At 42.4% G+C, this 16,265-nt stretch overlaps 2 protein-coding genes across 2 annotated transcripts; one reads left to right on the top strand and one right to left on the bottom strand.

Moving 5' to 3' along the window:
* The first annotated feature begins 49 nt into the window (after positions 1-49).
* On the top strand, positions 50-7,218 carry cpdp (CPD photolyase). Its single transcript, XM_055033746.1, has 10 exons — positions 50-792; positions 965-1,284; positions 1,367-1,515; positions 2,649-2,831; positions 3,495-3,653; positions 3,849-4,047; positions 4,165-4,317; positions 4,427-4,548; positions 5,187-5,346; positions 5,447-7,218. Exons 1-10 carry the CDS (start codon positions 770-772, stop codon positions 5,593-5,595), a joined length of 1,617 nt encoding a protein of 538 aa, XP_054889721.1. The 5' UTR covers positions 50-769; the 3' UTR covers positions 5,596-7,218.
* Positions 7,219-10,881: 3,663 nt separating this feature from the next.
* Positions 10,882-16,004, bottom strand: LOC129362119 (neuromedin-U receptor 1-like). The gene is made up of 4 exons (XM_055033470.1): positions 15,931-16,004; positions 12,114-12,837; positions 11,486-11,722; positions 10,882-11,203 (listed from the first exon to the last, which is right to left on the bottom strand). The coding sequence occupies exons 2-4, from the start codon at positions 12,799-12,801 to the stop codon at positions 10,893-10,895; spliced, it is 1,236 nt and encodes a 411-aa protein (XP_054889445.1). The 5' UTR covers positions 12,802-12,837; positions 15,931-16,004; the 3' UTR covers positions 10,882-10,892.
* Between the last annotated feature and the right edge of the window lie 261 nt (positions 16,005-16,265).

The raw sequence follows: 16,265 nt of genomic DNA, 5'->3' as shown, positions 1-16,265 counted from the left end.
TCTATCTATCTATCTATCTATCTATCTATCTATCGCTTCTTTGTGGTTATTTGTGTATTTTCAAGTGTGTACTGCCCCCTTCCGTTGCGGAGTGGATATGATGGGGTTTTAAATCTGAGTTTTCGCGTACAGTCCTGTTCTGCCTAGAAATCGAATCACTTTCCTTTGTGTTTTCTATATACATAAATTAATGTGACCCCTTTCTAACTTCTTGTACCATTTTTTTCTATCATAAGCCTTTCAGATGAGTATTGTGGGCAATGCTTAAAATCATCTTGTTTTTGAACTGAATCACAAACCGTGACTCAGCATTTCTCTGAATATACTATGTAAGGTTTGATTTAGTCACATGTGGAAAAAAAATTAATCTAAATAAGAGCGCTCTATTTAAGTAAACTTTTAATTCTTCTGTCTGCGGGTCAAATGTCTACAGGTCACACGCCAAAAATGAGCGAGGACGTGTAAATATTTTACAGCTGTCTTGCCGTACACTACTGATGCCAAGAATACCGAGTAATTCGACAACGAGCTTGCCATACAGGGTGACCGCTGGAGATTTCTCACAGAGGCATGATGGGACGTGTAGTCAAATCCGATTAAAACAGTGTTACGAAACCTGCCACTAACGTGCTCATGTAAGCGGTTGTGTAAAGCGGAGTAGGTTACGTGAGCGGCTGTTTTCTGTTCGCTTCCTTGTCTTTCTTCCCTCAGAACGAGCGTTCAGACTGACTGCACCTGAAAAGGCCGGTCCCGAAGGCTTCCGCCGTGTATGCTGCTCCGTGTGTGGAACAGGTTTGTGTTTTTGACGCCGGGCTGTTTCTAAACAAAGTTTGGTTCATTGATAGACAAGTCAACGGCTCGCGCGCGTTTCGCCAATTAACGTCACTCGCCTTTTATGCAAATTCTCGTGCGGCTGGTTTGCTCGCGAGCGCTTCGAGTATTCTCCGTGCTTCTCCGTCTTCAGGTCTCTGCTTCCCACCGCACCGAGGCTCGCGCGACTCCCCGGTCAGGCTCGCGGACCGAAACCCTCCATCATGTCGGAGAAGAAACGCAAGGCGCCGACCGCCGCCGCGGGAGGCAAGAAGCCCAGCGCCAAGCAGCCGAAGCTGGAGAAGGCGGAGAAAGCCGCGGGCTGGCTGCAGAGTCTGGTGGAGCAGCAGAGGGAGGATAAGAAGGACGTGAAGTTCAACAAGAAGCGCCAGCGGTTTCTCACCGACACGAAGACGGTCAAGCAGGGCGCGGAGGGGGTGCTGTACTGGATGCAGAGAGACCAGAGGGTGCAAGGTGACGATATGCCACACAGCAATCTGTCAGACTCTCTATTTCTGCTCAGTGTTTTCACTTCTCCTGTCCAACCCTAACACAGATAACTGGGCCTTGATCCGTGCGCAGCAGCTGGCTGCAAAGGAAGAACTCGCCCTGCACGTGTGTTTCTGTCTGGTGGTCCCGAAATCGGAGCTGTCCACACTGAGGCATTACGCTTTTCTGCTGAAGGGGCTGCAACAAGTCGAAAGGGTAACGCTTTGATTGTGTGTTTTGCAAAAATATATATTACAACGATTGAAACGTTGAGTTGCGTCAAGATGCAAAACAAGAACGATTGCTTCAAATTAACCAAATATTTATTTTTCGTTTTCGCCAAATCGGCCCAGAATGAGAAATCCTAACTTTTATTTCTACCTGTGAAGGCAACAGTAAGAATAGAGTTCAACTTATTTACACATTCTCAAAGATATTCTGCTAAATGTCCCTTTGCATGTCAAAAGTCAACTATTTTTTTTTTTTTTTTGTAGTCTTCTGCCAGCGTTTCAATAATTCTCCCTGGATATCTGATCACTTCAGTCAGTAAAGATCATTTGCAGGGGTTTATTAGCATCACATTAAGACAGGAGCTGCTGTGCAGCTGTCTGCTTAACCATAAAGTGGGATTGTCACAATATGAAACTTGATTTGATGCTAAGAAAAATAATCAATACCATTTTTGGTACAGTGGCAACTTTTTTTTAAATGCACTGCATATTTTTAAAATGAGATAAATAAATGAAAAAAAAATAAATGAAAAAAATCAGTTTCAGTATGGGAGAATTTGAACTTGGTTGCATTCAAAACCTATAAATTAAGTTCTTGTTTATAAAAGTATGTCATTTAAAAATATCACTTTCCTGTTTGGCAAAAATAGCAGACGGGATAACACTTCCTATAGGTGCTATTGTATAAAATTAATTACAGTACAGTATGACTTTCTTACATTGTATATATGTCCCCTATTCTACAGTTTCTTCTGTTTATATAAATAAATATGTGGTATATTTAAATTTCAGTGATATTCTAAAACACTGACGTGTCGATGAACATGCAAAAAAACAAAACAAAACAAGACAACAGAAAACCAGGAAGAGGCAGACACTTTTCCACCCCACTCTAAAACAGCCTCACATTAATGAGCCCAACTTTAATCCCAGTGAGAAAGTTTCTACTGTGACCTGAACCGGGAAACAGACGGCTGCATTCACATTTCCTCAGTCCTACTAACACAACGGAGTTTATGCGACCGAATTAAACCTTCAGAAGGTTAATTAAAAGCTGCGTGTGGCAGGTTGTTGAGGAACCGTCAGTTTCAGCCTTGCTCTCCTGCCTGCGTCCAACAGGACTGCAAGCGGCTGAACGTCCAGTTCCACCTGCTGCACGGGGCTCCGGGAGAAGTGCTGCCCGGCTTCGTGTCTGATCGCGGTTTGGGCGCCGTGGTGACCGACTTCTCGCCCCTCCGAGAGCCTCAGAAGTGGCTGAACGACGTCAAAAAGAAGCTTTCCAAGGACATCCCTCTCATACAGGTCAGAAGAGCTGAAAATAACTCGCAGCAGCTCATGCAGCTTTGACGCATCGGAGCTACAAACGTCACTGTGATTTTAATAATAAAGAGCAACACAAAGTGTAGAAGTGTTCAGTGGAAGGAAAGCAGTAGATCGTTTTTATTTTATAAAGAAAAGTCTGATGGAATGTTCAATAATTTCACTGAATTCCCATCCAGAACCACACGGCATTCTGGGGGATGTAGGCAGAGGAAAGGCTTTAGCCACTCAACCGCTAAGCTAAGGCTTAGCTGGTGGCGTCAAATAACTCTCTCGCTCTTTGGTTACCTAGCAACAACCTGTTGAGTAACTTGTTTACATGAAACTGGAAAGGTCACACCACCAGTTCAGCAGGATTTCGAAACCAAAAACTAATCAACAATCAATATGGACTGATATGAAAGACTTATATTGTGATACATTTTTCAGCCATATGGTCCAGAACATCTTCTGCTGTGTCCCTGTGTGACTTGTAGCCACACATGCACAGCCCATTTTTATCTTTTCATTGGAAACAAAAATGACTACGTTTTCCTTTCATACCATCTTGCGATTATTCTTTACTTTGTGTTGCACTACGGTATAAAATGAGCGACATTTGTATTGTTTCCGCCGTCTCCTGCTATTTCTCCCCTTCATTGACAGGTTGATGCCCATAATATTGTTCCCTGCTGGGTAGCTTCACCCAAGCTGGAGTACTCTGCCAGAACCATCAGAGGAAAAATCACCAACCTTCTGCCTGAGTTCCTCACTGATTTCCCTCCGGTAGAGAAACACCAACACACTGCCACGAGGACAGCCAAAGTAAGTTTACAGATGCAAATATATATTTTTGCCATTTCTATAAAATGATAAAAAACAATGTTCTTGAATATTTGTGCATATAAAATAGCAAAATACTTCTCAAGAGTATGGAAATACGCTGTGGAAATACCAGCTGATATATTTCTCACTTCCAATATCTGAGGTTTGATACCGGTCCGTTTTGCTCTGCCTCAGCCTGTAGACTGGGAGCAGACCTTGGCCTCCCTGGATGTTGACAGAACAGTAGGGGAGCCTCAGTGGGCCAAGCCCGGCTCAGAAGCCGGCATGGCCATGCTGGAGTCCTTCATCGATGTCCGCCTGAAGCTGTTCGCCACCCAGCGCAACGACCCCAACATGGCCGCTCTCAGCCAGCTCTCCCCGTGGATTCGCTTCGGTAGGCAAGAGATGTTTCCGTTAGATCTCGCCGGAGCCGTTAAGTCCAGACCGACGTCCTTCTCCTCGCTTCATGCAACTCCGACTACATGCGTTTCTGTGCCCCTCTTCTGATCAGGCCAGCTTTCAGCCCAGCGTGTGGCGCTGCAGGTCCGGCGCTGCGGGAAAAACGCCAGCGAGTCTGTGGCTGCCTTCATCGAGGAGCTGGTGGTGCGCCGGGAGCTGACCGACAACTTCTGCTTCTACAACGAGAAGTACGACAAAGTGGAAGGTCAGCAGGATGGGGAGGGGTCTCGTTAGAAGTGATGCGTCAGAATGAATTGAGTAAAAATGAACTCAAGCTTTCTGTTATGATCTTGGATTGTGGCTGTGGCTTCTAGGTGCTTATGAGTGGGCCCAGAAGACCCTGAAGGACCATGCCAAAGACAAGAGGGAGTACATTTACACCCGGGAGCAGCTGGAGAAAGCACAAACACACGACAAGTTATGGAACGGAGCTCAGGTATGATTACATTCACAATAAATATCTAAGAGGCATCCAGAATAATTTTAGTCATTTGTTGTACTAACCCTAAAGCGTTAAACGCAAACATTAGTTCCACTAAAGCAAAACCCAACACCAACATGGTATTTAGCAGAAGCTAATGCTAGAGCTATTATATCAGCACTTGAAAGACTACAACCCTGGAACACCAATTTAGTTTTGACATAATGTACATGTTTTATGTACATTATGTCAAAATTATTGAACATAGAAAATATACAATAATTAACATTAAGTACTAGATAAACATTGTATTTAATGTTCATCTTGTTCTCCACTGTGTGTTATTGTGGTCTGTATGTTTCTTTGAAATAAAGAGAAGAGCATGAGGAGAGGAAATGAACTGCTACGTAAACACTTCAAAATAAGAGCATGAGTGAAAACGTCTACTTGGAGAATTTTTAACAATCAGTAAATAAAACTGCAACCCAGATGTTGAAATTAACAACTAAAAGTTTACAAAACAGCATAGAAGAAGTAGATAGAGTAAGTGCATAATTGTGAAGGGGAATATGTCAATTTTAGCATTTGCTTTTTATAATTTATTTGACATTTAATTTTTTAATTACCTTTGACACTCGTCGTTTCCCCATCAGTACCAGATGGTAGCTGAGGGGAAGATGCACGGCTTCTTGAGGATGTACTGGGCCAAGAAAATCCTGGAGTGGACCCGCTCGCCAGAGGAGGCGCTCTCCATCGCTCTGTACCTGAACGACCGCTACGAGCTGGACGGCCAGGACCCCAACGGCTTCGTCGGTGAGAAAAAACAGGACTGTTGTTACAGGTTGAGTCCTCTTGCTTGTTTCTCATTTTCTCACCCTCTCCCTCTTCCTCTGCCGGATGTCTGGTCCCGCAGGCTGCATGTGGTCCATCTGCGGCATCCACGACCAGGGCTGGGCGGAGAGGCCGGTCTTCGGGAAGATCCGCTACATGAACTACAAAGGCTGCCTCCGGAAATTCAACGTAGCTCAGTTTGAGAGGAAGTACTGTCCCAAAAAGGCCTGAAGCGCGGTGCGCTTGAAAGAATATAGAGGAAATGTTTGATGAGCTCCATGTCTTGCATTTTCCCTCAGGGAGTGTTTTTAATGTCTTTTATGCTGTGTTTTCAGAGATTATTCTCATCTCTGAAAACATCCAGTATTCTATATTGGGCCTTTATTTCCTTGGTTTTCTTTTAAACTCCACCAGCTTAAACAAACTGTGTTTTCATATATACATGTTGATTTTTTTATATTCTATAAGCCTGATTCTGCATTGTTTTGATGCTGACTGGAGTTACTGTTACAGCTCTTGTGTGTATTTTTTTATTTATTTATATTTTTTGGCCTGTATAATTCTGTTGCCAAAAACAGATCAACTATAGAGAGAACTTTGTTTTATGTGTTAATTTCTCCATTCTGACTGTAATTAATCAGGAACTGCATCATACTTATTAAGAGTTTATTCCCAACCAAGTTGATTCTTCTAGCACTTAAACTCAAATTCAAAAATACCGTATTGGTCCCAAAGGGAAATTAGACACTGTGGTAACTCTTATTAATTCAGAGTTACTCCGTTACAGTAGATGGTGAAGGCTGTGGGTTGGAAAGATTGCCTGTAATCTGTGATCTTCTTCATCTCTGATAATGTTCCTCTGCAGTTCATTCTCCAGCTTCTTCCCAAATCCTCAAAAACTCTGTCTTGTTCCTCCAAGGCTTTTCTTTGAGGAACAACCCTGATGGATAACCATCAGGGTTGATGGTTTGGTTGGTTACTCAGTCCTCAGTTGTGGACGTCCTCTCATCCGGCTGGCAAAGAGCGATCCGATCTGTTGCTTCTTCAGCTGCCTGTGACCTCTTTCTGCCTCTGAACAAGCGGTTCATATTTAGAGCAGAGAAAAACAGGGATATAAGTAGCTAATGCACATTGTTACCTCTGTGTTTTCTAAATGTCAATCCCAACCAACAGCTTTGATATTTATTTTTTAACAAACATGAAAAAACTGGCAGCAACAACAATTAATGGGCGAAAAAAAAAAAACTCCTTTGTCAAAGACAAAGTGATATGAAACTGTGTGCCTATATAAAGGCTCCTGTTTCAGACCAATTAGGGAGCGAGCTTTCATTCAGCACACATGTAATTAAAGAAAACAACACCTCTCCAGTCCAGCCTAATTAACTGCATTCTTAGCGGTGGATAAAAACAGTCTCTGAAGGAGATGCTGCAACTGAAACCAGTTTGCTAATTAAAATGTGAATCCCCTCCTGTTCCCCTCGTTTCAGATAAAAAAAAAAAAACCTGTGTATTCTCTCTGATGTTTTTTAAATATCAACTCGTTGAAGCTGGGGAATCTACAGTTACAGAGCTGAGGGATTAAAGGTGACGCTTTAATCCTTCTGGTTCCCTGTTGACACTTCTGCAGTAAATGTTGCATTTGTTCAATTAAAACTTGGACTATTATAATTTGGCTCATTTTTCATATCTGGTCTCCTGAAGAAATATATTTTTTAAGCTTTTCCTTTTAAAGGGGCGGTATTGTGTTATCCAGTAGAGTTGAATCACTTGATAGCACAATGAGATAACTGTTTGCTTTAGTTGTAATAAAAATTATGTATATGTCTTAAAATAAATTTGACTTTGTAATTTTAATATCTTGGCCTGTGCTTGAGAAACTCCTGCTCTTTCTGAAACTTTCCCTGCATGAAGTCATCTCAACATTGATTGACTTTTTAGCCAGTGTTGCACTGAGAAGTAGCTGAGCTGTTGTGCTGTTCCACAAGATGTTTGCTAATTGCTGCTGGCTAGTCTGAAGGAGCTGAGTGGGGGAGTCACAGGGCAAGGAAGCTCTGTGAGATGGAAGCTTGGAAACTGTGGTTTTCAAGCTGCAGCGGAAGCTCCGTCCATGAAATCAGACATTATGTTATGTCCAGGGACATGAAAACGTATGAGGGGGAAAAATACAGCTGATTCTTATTTTCACAAGAGTTCATCTTTAAGTTTCGCACTGTTTTGTTCAGATGGACAACTCGGGGTTGCATTTGTACCACATCTGACCAGCTTCCATCGCCGATTTGCTTTTCCAACGTCTTGCTGATGAAAGCCGGTATGGGTCATATTACAATTAATGACTTCACATGACTTTCTTAGAAAACTTGATGCTTACTTTAAAAAGTCCTGTGAAGTGCTCCGAGTGTCCGTTGGACGTCACACTTACATTTAAACTCAAAAAAATGAATTGAACCCAAATAAAATGCAGGGAGTTAAGAGCAGTTTGGATGTTTTAAATGAACAGCTAATTGCTTGTTCATTGACCTCTATCCTCACACCTAACATAAAGCAAATCATTTCGTCCTACTGGCAAAAGAATCTAATCTTGTATAACTGTCATATCTTCAGGGTGGTTTTGCATTATTGCCTCCAACATTATTACTCTGGTGTGAAATGAACATAGTACAAAACCCGGCTTGACCTTTCCATGTCCAGCTGCACAGCTGCTTTTGGTCTGTAATTCGACCAATTCACCAGGTTCTACTGAAGTTTCTAGATCCAAGCTGAAACACTCGTCAGAAAGTCATTATGACGACTGAATCGCTCTTCCGCTTGTGATGAATGAAATCCAGCAACCGTTGTGACCGAGATGATCTGCACATCCTCCAACCGGCTGCTTATGTTTTGTTGGGCTGATGTTTCACATCAATGTTTTTTTTTTTTAATTTTTTTTATTGTTTCCAGCTCTGGAGTTTTACGGCTTTCGGCTCGAAGATGTTCCCAGATCCTCCTGTGAAAGTGAAATTAAGCAGATTACACATTTCATTTGGCCCGGCTTCTTTAATTTTCACGGCACCATTCTATTCACATACACACATGTACACACACTCCCTGGTACTTGCTGTAAATGGCTCCGTCTGCTTGAGTGAATGCCATTACTTGGGTGATACAGAGACCCGGTGTTTTAAATAGGTCAATTTGCAGAGCCAATATCTGTGAGCAGTGTGTTCTACCCTCGTTACGGGAACGGAAACCGGGGAGAGATTGGTCTTCATTAGGGCTGCTGTGGCACACCCATAATGCTGCATCATTACGAACCCATTTGTCAGCACTCAGTGGCTGGATAATCTTTGACTATGCTCTCATCTGACATCATCTGTGCGTTTCTTTTTCATCCTTTCCATATTGCGTGACCCGCTGGAGCATTTTCCTCGTCCTTCTTTCCGTCCAGAGGAGCTGCTTTTCCTCTTCGCAGTTCGTCATTTGCGTCTGTCGGGAGACGTCACGGCAGAAGAGCTGGCAGGTCTCGTTACTCAAACAGAGTGGCCTGCACCTCTAACTGGGACGTTTACAAGAGGCGTTTGTGTGCCTCAGTGAGCGCACTGAGTTACACCAGCAGCAAAACCAATAAGGGTAATGGAACATCAAACCAACACTGCTGGTGGAAAACTATTTCCAAATTAGAGACAATGTATTCTTATACTGATCATCTGCAACACAATATGCAACATAAAAGCAACAGAATGCTTGTATAGATGTTGAACACCTATATAAGCATGATTTAAAAAATTAATTAAATGAAACTGAATGGACGAATGACAGATTGTTTCATCATGCAAAATAGATTTTGGATTTCAAATTCAACAAAGCAGTTTTATTTTGGGTCTTTTGTTCGGCGGGGTTGTTTTCAGCCCAAAGGATGAGAGAAGAAAACATAACTATACGATCCAACAAGGGTAAAAAGTTGCATGTTTTCTCAATAGTCCTGTGGTTTAATGTAGTTTGATTTTGTTGTATGTCCCAGCATGCATCAAAGCAACACAGTAGGGATGTTGCAAACGAATGTTTTAGTAATCGAGTGATCCATCGATTATACTTACGATTAATCGAGTAATCGGATAAAAAACAATTATAAAATAAAATATTGGTAAATCTGGCGTAACACCAGGGTATTGGATATCAATATCAGCCCAATTTTTCATATTTGAGCTTTCCTAAAATTTACTTTTTTGTAACAAGAGCTCACTTTCTAAGTTAACCTTAGATCTGAAATTCAGTTCAATAATAAGGAGGTAGCTCACAAATATGCTAATATAAAATGTCTGTGCTCCAGCTCTTAGTTTATGTATCCGTCAATTTAATTGATGAACTCTCACATTGCCAAATACTTGTCGAGCTTTGGGTTTGAAAATATGGAGTTGGGGGGCCTGGAGTGGCACGAGACCAGGCGAGAGAACGAACGTTAGATGGGGGAGGAGGGAAGGAAATAGACCAGGGGCCAGACGAACGCAAGTCTGGGGACCGCTAGACCAGGGGACCGCTAGACCAGGGGACGAAAGTAAGAACAGACGGAGCAATACGGGATATTTACAGCACCTTCGTTTGTCACACTCAGAAACTCATCTACTGGTCATGCACCTCCGCCATGTTTCCCGCCACCTGTTTGTTGAGACCGGGATGATATGAAATTTATTGTGCGGTTGGTCCGTAAAGCTACACTCACACTGTAACTCAGCTGCCGGCCGTGTTCAGTCCATCTGCTGATGGAAATCCTCTTGCATCGTTCTTCCCGCCATTCGCTCCGAACCAGCAGATCCCAGAGGAGAAACGCTGCCGTACACCAGGCATCACGACGTCATTTTAAGGATGCTTATTGTTAAATACTTAGCTTGGGGCTTAATATTTAATGTGCCAATTGCTTATTTACTTTGAAACAGCGACATTTGTAAATGAACGAAAACATGACTTTGGAAAATGAAGCTAATTTTTTTTTTCTTTTATGACATAAAATAAGTGTTAATTATCGACAGTGTAAGAGCACCTTATGAGAAGATACTGCTACAGCCAAGAAAAGTGCTTTATAAAAGTATTAACTCAAAGGTGTGCACACTTATTTATTATTTCCTTTTTTTTTCCTATTGTTTTGTTAAATTGTGCAAATGAATATGTGGGAAAACCATCCATTTCACCCTGTTTAGTCTATTTCTCTGCTTTCACAACAATTAAAACCCTTCCTGCTTAACTTCTGGGTGTTTTTGGACCACAGTAATGAGCAATAAATATAGAATTGTAAGCATGTAGCAGTGTGTGGAGAGAGTCTGAAGCTTTTCTGCCTATAGGTTACAGCTTTGACGCTTATAAAGGAATTTCTTTTTTAAAAGCTGTGGTGGGGCAATGAACAGATCTTCCCTCATTTGGAGCCATCATGACATCGGTGGTCAGCCCAGAATTCTCCAGAGGAGTTCAGTGCTCATTGCTTTTTTTTTTTTTTCTTCAGTCATTTCTTTTGCCAATTTATTTCTGACAACTTTCCATGAACTTCCCCAGAAGGGCCGCTAAGTCAATTTCTTGCTGTTGTGCGCCTCCTCGCTCGAGGTGCCGCGCCGGCTCCTCCTGAGGCGCGGACGCACCGGGCAGGCCTTGGCGTGGCACGTGATGTGGCCGAACCGCTCCCTGAACCGCGTCGACATCAGGTTGTAGAGGATGGGGTTGACGGCGGAGCTCAGGTAGAAGCAGACACCGGAGACGATGTGGACGCTCTCGAAGATCGCCAGGTGCCGAGGGGACGACGGGTTGATGTAGCTCCACATCAAGCGGTCCACGTGGAAGGGAGCCCAGCAGAGGCTGAAGACGACAACCAGCACGCCTGGAAAACACCGAGCGGGTAAATCGGGACAGGATTTGCCAAGGAATGTTTTCTTTTGTGCTGCCTTCGCAAAACTGTTGCACTCCCTGGCGATGAATTGGCAAATCCCTGATTTGTTTGGTATACAGTCGAAGTGACAACGGATATTGATTTAAAAGTGCAAATACCTTCAAGCGGTCTCGGTGAAAACATGTTTCTACATTCTCAACTCTTTGGTGCATAAAGACATGCTTTTTAATGTTTGGTGAAAAGCATTAAAAAGAAAGAAAGAAAAACACATACAGAGCATCTTGGTGACTTGCAGGTTGCGTTTGCTGAGTCTCTGCCTGTGGGATCTGGACAAGGAGTCGGGTCCAAGGCTGTCGCTATTTGCTGCTGCCGTGTTCCTGACCTTCTCCCTGTGCAGCTGCAGGCCAATGAGCAGGTAAAGAATGCTAATGATCAGCAGAGGGAGCGCAAAGAAGACCAAGGTGGAGATCAGGATGATCATGTTATACATCCAGGCAGGCTTGACCACATCTAGGGACAGAGAGGCAACAGTGAGAAACTGGCTAAGATCACAATATCATACACTTTTAAAGAGGAGTGATCTTAATGGCTTGGTGGTATAAATTAGGTAACGTTAAGTCAGATGAAGACGGCAATTTGATCAAATCAAAAAATACATTCAGAGCAGGTATGCTTAATACTAGGTGTGCTACTGCCATAGACAAGCTAGCTTGAACATGTAGAGTCCATGGCTTTACTAGGAAAAAAAACCTCAGAAAAACAATCGCAGTCAGTCTGTTCAATACTACCATCCCTCACTTATCACATCCATCATGGCGCCTTCACGTGATAAAGTGTCATAGCTGCACAGAGCCAATGGGGTGTTGATGATGAATGAATGGGTTCGGCATTCAGTACGTACTACAAATGGCAGATCGAGGAAACTCTCGTCCAAACCGCGGAGGAAGCACCACTATCCCGTGCAAGCTGGCGTTCGGGACGGCGCACAGCATGGACAGCCCCCACAGCACCAAGATGACCCTCTTGACGTGAGCTCGCGTTGCCAGGTACTTGACCTTGAGGGGGTGCACCACCGCCACGTAACGTTCCACACTGAGGGCCGTAACGTTGAGGATGGAGGCGAAGCAGACCGTCTCAAACAGAAAGATTTTGAAGTAGCATCCCCCCTCCCCGAGCAGGAAGGGGTAGTTCTGTTGCATCTCGTAGAGCTCCAGCGGCATGCCAAGCAGCAGAACCAGCAGGTCCGAGACGGCCAGGCTGAGCAGGTAGTAGTTGGTGGGGGTCTGCATCACCTTGTAGTGCAAAATCACAGCGCAGGTCAAGGAGTTTCCCAGAACACCCACCATGAAAATGACCAGGTAGGTGATACACACAGGAAGAAACCTGGGGGACTTTGCTGGCCCCAGTTGCAGAGTTAGGTACTCCTCCTCACTCAAACACATTTCCCTCACATCTCGTTCAGTCACATTGGCTAAGACCCAAGAGATGTTCATCCCACACATCATGGCAATCTCCGGGCAGCCCATGTCACTGAAGACCGTGGCTGCGGTCATGACAAGAGCAGCGAGAGAGCAGTTCAGCTCTGACATCTTGGCAGCTGCAGATGGGTTACTCACTTATTAAGTCTGAAGGGAGAAAAGAGAAAGAAGACATTTTTGACTGTCAATCATTGAAACTTAATAGATTGTCAAATTCATTCAATGCAAAGTACATCGCCTCCATCGATTTGTCTCCAGGAGACGCCAGCTGTGTTTCCATTACAAACATGCAATTTTTTATTTTTTTTAAAGGTTTTATTGGCTCTAGTGGCCTTTATTTGTTGACAGGAAAGTGGGTAATGTTAAGAATTAAAAAGAGGAATAACTTGATTTATCTCGTTAATTAATTCTTTGTCCCGAATTCCTGTGTCTGTGTAAGTGTGCAGAGAGAAAAGAGCAATCATACGACGTCAGACTTCAGATATTCAGAGTTTTATCCAGAGAAATTCAATCCAAGAAGAACTTTACAATAAGCATCTCACCTAGAGCAAAAGTCCAAGACATTACAAAAGAGAGACAAAGAACTGAGTAAAAAAAAGACAAAACAGAAGATGCATTCTCCAGGAAACTCTCACTCAGCACAGAGATTCCAACTTCTGCTGTGAAACAAACCATTTTTTATAGACTGCGTATTCTCCTCATTTAAATATATGCATTAGGAGGTGTGTTCTTTTCCTTTGTGTGGGCTGTCTTAATGTTAATTTTATTACCTCCTGCTAAAGAGCCCCAAAAGCAGATATATGGCAAACCCTTCTCGTACCAGCCTCTGTCCAGTTTGATATGATTGCGGCTGCAGTATTATCTGTGCCTCAAAATGTTTCCACAAGAAAGTAGTTTGTATTTTTAACCAAGCTTGCACACAATGTAATGCTAAATAATGACTATAAGTTTGGATCTAATAAGTAACTAATTAAAAACATGCTTAAAGAAATATAGTTAATTCTAATATAGATAAAATTATTTATAAAACGTTTTAAGATCCTAGTGAACTTTTGAACCATGCTCAGGAATTTGTTAATTGCCTGGCAGACAGGCTCCCTATCTAAAGAGATCCAAGGCGTCTAGGCCTGTTTTCTGTCTACTCCTCTGCGTTCAGAGAGTCACCAGCTGTCCCAGTTTGGATCTGTATCTAAGTTTATCTTAACCTAAAAGTTAACTTATGTACTATTGTGCTACTTTAAAATTATTATTCCAACAGTAATTAGAGAAGCAAAGGGAATAGAACCTGCGCCTCCATATGCGGGTTGTGCTTAAACCCTGCACCACCACATCGCGACCCAAATACACGTAGATCTTTGGCGAAAAATCACAATTTTGCAATTGGAGGCTTAATGGAAGACCACAAAGTCCAGTTACAATATTCACTGTTTACTGTACGTCTACTTGACATCTGACATCCACAACAGGCTCAGCAGATAGAGAATGACGTTTGAACAAACTTGTTCGCATCATTATCATTTGCAGCCCCGTATTTTGTGATTGGCCACAAATGGTGATCAAAACAAGGTTCCACCGAGCAGAAAGAGTGAGAGCTGAACAGCGAAAGGCTAAAGAAGAGGGGATGGCTCCCCTCCTGTTTCCCGTGGCGTCCTCGCTGCCCTGCTGCGTTTGTAGACCTGTCAGTTTTATGAGTTTTGTAATCCCAACCAGAAACATTCTTGATTTAACGAGCTTTGTGACTCGTTACAGTGAGAAACTTTTTCCCTTTAATGGATTCGTGATGTTATTTCATGGCTCTGGTGGTTTAATGCTTCCAGAGCAGAAACTGTTTGCATTAGTGCTCCATATTAATTTTACATGGTGGACTTAATCTTACAAAACACAATTAAACGTAGGGTTGTCCATTTATTCACTGAAAGTTTAACAGAATTTATATTGTGTTACTTTACGAGTGCATCCATCTTTTTATTGTATTTATTTATAGCTATCGTCTTGTGTTTTTAGTTTTTATTGCACATCGTGAATGATGATCCGCTGTAGGTCCTGATCCTCTGGTCTGTAGAGAAACAGATGAAGCAAGTTGGGGTTTTTTTCTATCCTCCATCTGGAAGCTCAGTGAAACGCAGAGTCCGGATCTCTTCTGTCGAGAACGACTGGGAAAGCCGAAACTCGGCTGTCTGTGTTTGAGGACCCCGTCACGTTCTCCCCGTTTCCCCGATGAGAAAGCGGCTTATCTGATTTTCATTTCCGTGTCGTTATCAGCCGAGCGCAGTGCTGAATGATACATGAACTAGAAATTTGTTTTCCTTAAAGAAATAAGAAAAGCTCAGACATAAAATACTTCTATCCAAGTCGGCAGGCTGATCTGAACACGCTGGATTAAATTCCTTTTTTTTTTGTTCAAAAAAAATTTGCAACGTCGTCCATCATCGGCTGCTTTTGTGGCTTGTTTGTAGATAATCTCTATTTTTAACCAACAGAACCGGATATTCCCACAGGGACCGGCTGCCAAACCCTCTGGATGCAAAAAACTGGCCTGTTGAACTCTATGAAATGATCAGCTGCGACACACCAGGCTTTAAATCTACCTTGTCAATCTAAACATCCAAAACCAAATCAATCTTGTGACGGATGAGAGGAGAAAGAAAAAGTCATTGTTTCATCATTTTACTTGAAAATAATTCTTGACTTTCAAAAACCTTGGATATGTAAGATTAATACGTGATTTATTCAAATCACGTCACATTCAATAACCCTGCTATCTTATCTCACGCCAGTATTACATCTGTAAAAACTACATATTGTTCTAATTTGCTTTTAACCAACCATTATACTAATCATCACTGCAATAGAGCAGACTGTTGCTTACCAACCTCCAGCAATGAGTATTTATTCATTTAAAGCAGTAGCATTTAGACAAAAGCCTCTTAAGGTGATTAATTAAATGGAAAATAGAATATGTTCAACACAATTTCATGTTATTTTTAGCTGTAAAGGTCCAATAATGCTTTTAACATTCACATAAAAAAGGTTCAGTTTCATTTAAAAAAACCCCAAAAACCCTGTTTATTATTGAAATGCTGTCAAATGGGTCTGTTTTTGAAGAATTTGTGTTCCACGCAGTAAAGACTCCAGAGAAGCGTTTGTTTGGATTTCCCACAGTGGGTTTGTATATAACCCACTCAGCATGCCGCAGACTCATTGAGATGAATGCGAGGAATTCAATAAAAATAAACTTACCTCCAGGTTGAGGATCCTGTTGCAAAATGAGAAAAGATGCTCTGGAAGGAAATACTAGTCCAGGTTCCTTTTTCTATTCCTCGTTTCTTTATGTTACTTTGAAATCTGGACTGGTCTGGTGCTTCGATTTCCCCTATTTGATGGCTGATGTTCTGCCCACCTACTTTTCTTTTCTCTCTCTCTCTTTCTCTCTCTCTCTCTCTCCTCACTAACTAAGCAGAGAATCTAATTTGTTTCAATCACTATCCTCCTTTTTCTCCCAATTTCTTTGACTCAACTTATTTTCTTCTCTTTTTTTTTCCCAACCTCTCCGTGATCATCTGCCGACACTGTCA

Source organism: Poeciliopsis prolifica, unplaced genomic scaffold, assembly GCF_027474105.1.
Source record: "Poeciliopsis prolifica strain line A6 unplaced genomic scaffold, Auburn_PproV2 SCAFFOLD008, whole genome shotgun sequence".
Taxonomy (NCBI): domain Eukaryota; kingdom Metazoa; phylum Chordata; class Actinopteri; order Cyprinodontiformes; family Poeciliidae; genus Poeciliopsis; species Poeciliopsis prolifica.
This window is presented reverse-complemented; position numbering and strand designations above follow the sequence as displayed.